The sequence below is a fragment of the Lactuca sativa genome, chromosome 1, assembly GCF_002870075.4.
Source record: "Lactuca sativa cultivar Salinas chromosome 1, Lsat_Salinas_v11, whole genome shotgun sequence".
Taxonomy (NCBI): domain Eukaryota; kingdom Viridiplantae; phylum Streptophyta; class Magnoliopsida; order Asterales; family Asteraceae; genus Lactuca; species Lactuca sativa.
In genome coordinates, this window is record NC_056623.2 from 1305245 (window position 1) to 1313983 (window position 8739).

Below are 8739 nucleotides of genomic sequence, written 5' to 3' on the forward strand. Positions count from 1 at the left end.
GTAAATTTGCTTCTATTATAATATATATATATATATATATATATATATATATATATATATATATATATATATATATATATATATATATATATATTTGGTTCTCAAAAATTATTAACTTTTCATATAATATCGAGCCATTTCATTTGGTGCTTTTGGAGAGGACCATTTTTGTCAAAGAAAGGAAGTGAAAGTACTGATTTTGCAATTATCCGCCATCTTCTTTTGTGATTAAGAATCCCAGAACAGAAACAAACACAACAATGGCGCCTGTCAGCATCCTGTGAAGTATACTCTTTCCTACCTAGTCCCACCATCACTGGATGCCTTATTAATCTGAAGAAGGATACATTTTCATACTCATATAAAAAACCCCCCTTTTTCTCTCTCTCACGCATATACCATACCAAATTACACGCACTACTGTTATTTTTATTGAAAATGATTCTCAATTTCATTCACAGTAGCTAGTATTCATCATGAGTTGTCACCGTCATCAATCAAAAAAAACTCATCATTTTTTCTAGTTGCAGAAATTGTTGTCCACCACCACTTACAAATTCACTATTCTCTGATAAGAATTCTTGGGTTTTAGAGATAGAATATGACGGTGCCGGAAAGTCAAACACAAAGGCACCGTCCTCGCGGTGGAGGCGCCGTTACTCCAGTAGAAACTCCAACTAGACTCCGGGTACTCTTCCGAGTGGCTTCTGTTGCTTGTGGGATACAGTTTGGGTGGGCCTTACAACTCTCTCTATTAACTCCATATGTACAAGAACTAGGAATTCCTCACGCGTGGTCGAGCATCATATGGCTTTGTGGTCCTTTATCGGGTTTCCTTGTTCAGCCGCTGGCTGGACACATGAGCGATCGATCTACAAGCAAGTATGGTCGCCGCCGACCGTTTATCGTCATCGGCTGCGCGTCGATCATCTTGTCTGTACTTTTGATCGGTTACGCGGCGGATATCGGAGGATTACTTGGAGATCGTGAGAAGAAGACGAGAGCCATCATCGTTTTCATAATAGGGTTTTGGCTGCTTGATATGGCAAACAATGCTACTCAAGGTCCTTGTAGAGCTCTTCTTGCTGATCTTACTGGTAAGTTCTTGTTTCAGTTCCTATTTGCGATTCAAATTCAACTCCTTTTAGGGGTTTTCAATTGGTATTAAGGCAAGATCGATTCAGTTTTGATTTCAATTTCTTGGTGGTTGAAAAACCCTAGCAAGAAGATGAGTGATAACGAGCTAGCTGATCTGAATAATTCGCCATGTTCAATTTGACAGTCTTTTTTTTTTTTTTTTTTTTTTTTTTTTTTTTTAATTGGGTATAGAAACTTAGATGATCAATAATCCACAGGGGATTTAGGGGGCGGTTGGTTTGGCGGATTCCATGGGATTTGGCCCGAATCGGACCTGAATTCCATTCCAATCCCGTGTTTGTTTGGTTGCAAATGAGTTCGGGATTGAATTCACAAAATCCTATGACATGATGGGTTTGAGCATTTTGTCATGGAATGCGTTCCATTCTATTTCCTGCAAACCATACATACATACATATGTTTGACAGAATTCAAAATCTTCCAAATCCCAATTGCTGCCAAAACATTCTATTCTATTCAGTAAACTAAACTAAACGTCCTTTATCTGATAGTTATGAACTGTAATTTTTTTTTTTAGAGATGGTTTGTTTACTTTTTAATATTTGAATACAAATATCAAGCAAGGGAGCCTAAGTCGATAGGAAGCGAGTCCTAATCGAGAAGCCTACAACTGAATCTGATAATAGGCCATAGAGTCACTGGTCCCATGCCAGAAGGTATGCGTATGAATGCTTATGTGGGAGTGGGACATGACTGCCAGTTAGGGAGAGAAGAGATAGCCACACATACACACACACACACACACAAGGGATAGGGATATATCACTCCATAGTCGACTAGTTATATATTGTGCTCTTTTTTTTTTTTTGCATTTTTGATATATCACGGACACCATTCATCCATGAGATTTGAGACGTGGTCATGCTGCTCTCCAGCTATCAACCTACCCTTTTCTTTCTTTAAATTAAGATGATATGCCATTGTCCAAGATTGGGAAAGGGACACTTTGCTAAAAAACAAAATACTAAAAATATCTTAAACTTCAATCAGTGAAGTTGGAGAGCTTAACCATTATTATAGTCTATAGTGTCTTTAAGTTGACATAAAATTTGCGCTTTGGCATACACTTAATTTTGTTAAGCAACAAGGTGACATCACCAACAAAATAAATAAATAAATAAGGATGCAGATGCTTTAAATTTTTGTCTTTTTAGCTTTATCTTTATTTAATTTTGAAGGTTCACAGAATAGGTGGTTAGTACTTAGTTTAGTTTAAGTTTATGGAGTATATATTAGGAAGTACAGATAATATACAATTCAATCAAGTGGAACAGGGAATAGGTGAGAAATAGGCTGGAATTGTAATTGGATAGGCAGTCGACATGAGGTGACAGGGAAATGAGTGGGTCAAAAAAGCGTCCTTGCCTTAGGATTGCTTGGACTAGATTCAGATCGATTGGGCCCATTCACCCTTTTTTTCATTTGTCCTATTTTATTGCAAACAAATCCAAACATATATACACAACATGAAGACAAATTAAATTATGTAGTGTGAAAAATAACAAACAAACCAAACTAAAGTCTAAAGTTTTGAATTATTTTTAATCAACCAAGAGTTGAAATCCATGGAGATAAGGACGTGCCAACCTACAATAATTGTTAACCTTACAACTCCCTATATTCTCCTGTTATAAGATATTTTTCAATTATTTGTTAGTTACAACATGCATTTAATGTGTTAATTAATATGAAGATTTCCAAAAATATCCTAACTTGTCACTTTGAAATTAATGTTGATCTTTTAAGCCTTTTAGTTACAAAATGTATTAGTATTATTATTATTATTGTAACAACACATGGTCTTCTTATTCGAATGTGAAGATAATTTTTTTAATCTACAGTCGTAACATTTAGTTACTAGCTTTGAGATAAAATATATATATATATATATATATATATATATATATATATATATATATATATATATATATATATATGTTGTGTGTTGTGTATATATCAGTGAATGATCACAGAAGAACACGAGTAGCAAATGCATACTACTCCCTGTTTATGGCGATTGGTAATGTTCTTGGGTATGCAACGGGAGCTTACAGTGGTTGGTACAAGGTTTTACCTTTCACCATGAACTCTGCATGCGACATAAACTGTGCGAATCTCAAGGCTGCTTTTCTTCTGGATGTTATTTTCATCATCATCACAACATACGTAAGTGTGACAGCGATTCACGAACAACCTGGGACAGCTCATGCTCATCATGATGAAGGTGGAGAGTCCCAAGAAGCTTTTTTCTGGGAAATGTTTGGGACATTCAAGTTCCTTCCAGGGCCCGTGTGGTTGATCTTGTTTATTGTGTCTCTGACTTGGGTCGGTTGGTTTCCTTTTATTCTGTTTGACACTGATTGGATGGGTCGGGAGATATACCGTGGGGACCCCACTGGTGATTTGAAATATAGTGATGGAGTGAGAATGGGTGCCTTTGGGCTGATGTTGAATTCGGTCATCCTTGGAATAACTTCAGTGTTTATGGAGAATCTTTGTAGGAGATGGGGGTCTGGTTTCATATGGGGGGTCTCAAACATTGTCATGTTCCTCTGCTTTTTAGCAATGCTTGTGCTTTCCTTTGTGGCAGCTCAAGCCGAATATGCAGCTGATGGTTCCCCTCCGAATGGAATCATCATTGCTGCACTCGTTATTTTTTCAATTCTTGGCATGCCCTTAGCTGTAAGTTATAACACTTGACTTTTTATTCGCTTGCTTTTCATGTCTGAATAATGGACTGCTTCTTTTCTTTTCAGGTTACATATAGTGTCCCATATGCATTGGTATCCTCACGTATCGAGTCACTAGGACTTGGTCAAGGTGGCTTCCGTTCCCTTTCTCTTTATTCTCCATTTGACTTGGCACAACAAATTTATAAATATATATTCTTTGCTTGTTTCAGGGTTGTCGATGGGTGTTCTAAACGTAGCCATTGTCATTCCACAGGTATCTTTTTCCATTCTCAGTCTTGTTAGTGCATTCTCAAAGCATCATTTGTAGTTTTTTGACTTTTGGTTGGGCACATGACCTTGTTACAATGACATAGACTAGTCTCCCCACCACCCAATTACACCCACACACTCCAAAGATTTGACTAACATCTTTCCATACTCTAAGGTAGTGTTTGGTATGTAGTAATTGAAGGAATTGAATGAAGTATTACGGCTCAGTGAAAAAATTAAGATTGTTTGCCACAAAGGAGTGGAATGGAATGAAGCATTACTTTTATTTATATAATATTTAATAGCACTAATGGTTTTATAAAAATTCAAACTTATAATCAAACTATTTTCTATTTTCCATAAACAAAACTTAAATTATATTATTTATTATTATATGATGCTAACATTTGAGGATATATATATATATATATATATATATATATATATATATATATATAATAGTTATTTGATTAAAGTTTATATTAAAGAATTAGAAATTTTGTATATTTGGTGAGATTTCATTTTATTTAGTTGTGTAATTATAGATAATGTTATTAGATTCCTTGAAGCAAGTGAAGTTAAACATGAGAATGGAATGGAATAGAAATGTACCATTCCATTCATTTATAGTTACCAAAGAAACAGAAATTGAGGAAAAGAAAGGATGAAATTCCTAAAATATTTTTTATTGATTGGGACACCAAAGCCTTGTTTCATATTAGCCAACAGAAGAGATAGATGTCAACAACAGTTGTTGTTGTTGTGTGTTAATTTATTTATATATTTAGGGTTGGTTTGGTGATAAAAGATGTATTGTTGGTTTGTGTTGTGTTTGATAATAGATGTTGGTGTCTCTTGGAAGTGGACCATGGGACCAGTTGTTTGGTGGGGGGAATTCTCCAGCCTTTGCTATCGCAGCAGTTGCAGCCTTTGCTAGTGGACTTGTAGCCATCCTTGCTATTCCACGAAATAGGCCTGAAAAATCTAAAATCCGACACTGAGATACATCCATCCGCATTCTTTTTTTTTGATCAAATTCAACAGAGTCATATCAATATCATCTATATGTACGTATTGTTGTTGTTGTTGTTGTTGTTGTTGTATTATCTTTCCTTGTTTGTTTTGTTTTGTTTTTACATAATCTATATCTATATTTTGTTTCGTAACATCCAGTCTTACTCTACTCTACTACTGCAAACAAATGGTCAGAATTTTGTATATACTGTTTGTTTGTTGCTTGCAATAAAAATTGTTGCTCTTAAATCCTTTTCTCATCGACCAACTTTTTGTCGTACCTTGTTCAACTCAACTCATCATATGTTTTTCTTAGTTTGGTCATTGGTGGTGTTTATGGACGAAAGTACACAGCTTAAATACATCTATGTTTTGGACGAAAGTTGAAACCTCAAACCTGATAGAATATATTATATTATATTATATATTTTGGTGGCGGCTTTTCAATTGCCCAAACAACCAGTGATAGATGGTATAAGTACTATTGTATTATGAGTCGCATGACGTACCAAATCAAACATGTTTGTTGGACACCAACAGATCATATACCATTTCAATGGTTATTATATATTTATATTAATTATACCTGAAAATCATAATATCTTCAATTCTTCATCGCAAACAATAATCAAATTGATTTTCTTTTCGCTAAATAAATTTACAACGAAATGGAATGCAAACAACTTGTGCCCCTACCCCTACAAAATTGTTTCTTTTTCAGCTATGACATTTTCGTATTATAACATTGAATTAATAAAGCCAAAAGGTTTGTTGTCAAATACGGCACAAAAATATCGTGTAAGGTTATCCCTTTGCACCAAGACTTATACAATGAAATTTGTTTTTCTTAGTTTTGCTAGGCTTAGGGGAGTCGCACGCTAATAATACTCGCTAGGAGGTTGCTATGCATGCTCAACACCGTCCCTGGCGCGTGCCAGGGGCTCGTCACCAGCAACTAGTAAAGCGAGAGGAGACAAAAAGGTCTGGAGGGATTTGATTGACTATTGACTCCAATTTAAACCACAATTGACCATTTTATTTTTTAAACAAAACCTTTCATTTTTTAAAAAGCTTCATTTTTTTTTTTAAATATAGCGGTTCTTTATTTTTAAAATTCAAATTTTAAACATCTCTTTCAACCAATATAAATAACCATTCACCTTTCATATTTTAACACAGGTACACCACAACAATTCTCCAAAACCATTCCAACCGTTTATAAAAAAAATGTTGTCTTCATCATCATTGTTATTTTTTCCGGACGATGCTTTTGATAGCGTAATACAGTCAGTCATCTCCATATGTAATATGCTAGAACAACATGTTAACAACCTTGAATTGATGAATATGCAACATAAACAAAGACAGTGTGCAACAACCCACAAACGTCTCATGCATGATTATTTTGACGAACATACTCTCTTTCAAGGATATTATTTCCACCGACGGTTTCAGATGCGTAAAGATTTCTTTATGCGTGTTGTCGAAGGTGTTAGTTCAAAGTGTGAGTATATATGTCAACGCCCGGACGCAAGACGTATGTTAGGCTTTGATCTAATTCAAAAATGTACTGCTGTATTTCATATGTTAGCATATGGCACCCCCATGATGCACTAGACGAGAATTTTAGGATGTTTGCACGTACCACATGAAAAGCTCTTCACGAATTTTGCAGATATGTCATGTCTTTGTACGATCCATGATATTTGCATCATCCTACTTCCAGTGACATACAAAAGTTGTACGCTCATCATGTGAATGTGCTTTTTTTTTTTACTTGGGATGTTTGGAAGTTTAGATTGCATGCAGTGAAGATGAAATTTTTGTCCAAATGCATATCATGGACAATACACAAAGGGGTGCTATCATTATCCTACGACTATACTTGAAGCTGTAGCCTCACAAGATTTAGGGTTCTGTCATGCCTACTTCGGTAGTCCCGATTCAATTAATGACGTTAATATTTTCAATAATTCACCAATATTGAACAAAGTGTATAACGATACTGCCCCAGATTCGTCATTTGTACTCTGTGTAACACACTGTTCCGAATCATTTCCTAATGCGGGGCCGTGACCCAAAGATCGGTTATCATAAGGCTTAGGGCCTTTGAGAAAGAGAGACTAGACCCATTTGGGTGTGGATAGGATATGATAGATGATCTAGTAATTCAGTTTGTGATTTGGAGCCCAAGGGTATAATCGTAAAGTAGCAGTCGGGCTTTTTATGAATTTTTTATTTTTGTTTGGAAATTTCTAAGGCAAGGATGAGTTGATAGAAGTGTAGAGCTTCTCGTTACCTTTCTGGGGATATAAGGATCGTCGAAAATGGACTTAGAATGAAGAAGTTAGGGCCTTCGGAAGTTTAGTGGTTCAAGGGTTAAACCTAGTACGCGGGGCGTACTAGGCAGATTGGTTGCGGATGCTTAAGGGAGTACGCAGGGCGTAATCCAGTCAGACCCAAACCCTAATTTATGGTCTTGGACCCTATTTAAGCTCATTAAGTCACCACCAAACCCTATTATCTTCAACCTCCATCCTCTTAAACCCTAGAAATGAAACCCTGGCCTCCATTTGAAACGTCCCAAAAATATGATCAAAAAATTACATTTTTAATTTACATAAAACGGTATTCCAAAAACATTATCCATACAACCCAAATGAAAATAAGTATATCAAACGTCATAACAATCAAAGTGATATCTCAAAAGCGGAATCCATGTGGTGTGTGCGATGTAGTCAAACCGAGCTCTTCCCCTTGGAACCAGAAGTACCTGAAACATAAACTGGAAAACATAAGCATAAAACTTAGTGAGTTCCCCAAACTACCCCATAGCATACATAATAAATCACATACTGGGCCCCCCGCCCTACATCGGGCCCCACCCGGCATCGAGCCCCACTCGGTATACAAATCTGTTATTCTTAGGCCCAACCTGACATCTGGCCCCACCCACTATACACATACAATACATATCACATAATCATGTTAACACATACAATGATCATAAACAATAGCATACAATTTAATTATCGGGCTTCACCCGACATCAAACCCCTCCCGATATAAATAGTAATACATAACACATGTAACGGCCACGTAGACTCCTAGCATCCTAACATAAACAACAAGGGCCGACATTGGTGCCTTAGACCCGCTAAACCCAGTGGCGAAACTCACCTCGACTGCTGAATCTCAATGAAAATCCATGGCTGCTGGTCCAACGAATTCCCAAGCTAAACCAATACCAAAACAACACCCAATTAACATTTGGGTTCCAAACCATAACCATAAATCCATACTTAGGGTAAAAAGACCATTTTACCCCTAACCTAGCTTGGTCCAAGACTATGGCCCAAACTCACAATCTAAAGGGCCCAAAAGCCAATTAATCAACCAAGGCCCTATTATGGCCCAAGTTTCCAAATTGGGCCCAAACCCCTTACATGGGCCTTACCCTAAAGCCAACCATTTTTCCTAGTCCAAAACACTTGCACTCAGATGGCCCAATAAGAACTCAAACACCTAAGCCCAAACTTGAAGCCTAATATGCAAAATCCCACCTGATTGATTACGTGGGGTGTACTCAACTGTACGCTAATCATACACACTATTTGGCTTGTAC

General features: G+C 36.5%; 1 protein-coding gene across 1 annotated transcript; it reads left to right on the plus strand.

The window, feature by feature from the left end:
• Nucleotides 1–274: 274 nt before the first annotated feature.
• On the plus strand, nucleotides 275–5363 carry LOC111894701 (sucrose transport protein SUC4). Its single transcript, XM_023890791.3, has 5 exons — nucleotides 275–1097; nucleotides 3119–3840; nucleotides 3915–3978; nucleotides 4061–4104; nucleotides 4943–5363. Exons 1-5 carry the CDS (start codon nucleotides 602–604, stop codon nucleotides 5099–5101), a joined length of 1485 nt encoding a protein of 494 aa, XP_023746559.1. The 5' UTR covers nucleotides 275–601; the 3' UTR covers nucleotides 5102–5363.
• The last annotated feature ends 3376 nt before the right edge of the window (nucleotides 5364–8739 follow it).

Bases quoted from the DNA above. Each gene is read 5' to 3' on its own strand.
- LOC111894701 (XM_023890791.3), top strand. From the start codon at position 602: ATGACGGTGCCGGAAAGTCAAACACAAAGGCACCGTCCTCGCGGTGGA. The intron at 3,841-3,914 runs GTAAGTTATAAC...TTTTCTTTTCAG, and splicing joins TTCTTGGCATGCCCTTAGCT to GTTACATATAGTGTCCCATA. The intron at 4,105-4,942 runs GTATCTTTTTCC...GTTTGATAATAG, and splicing joins TAGCCATTGTCATTCCACAG to ATGTTGGTGTCTCTTGGAAG.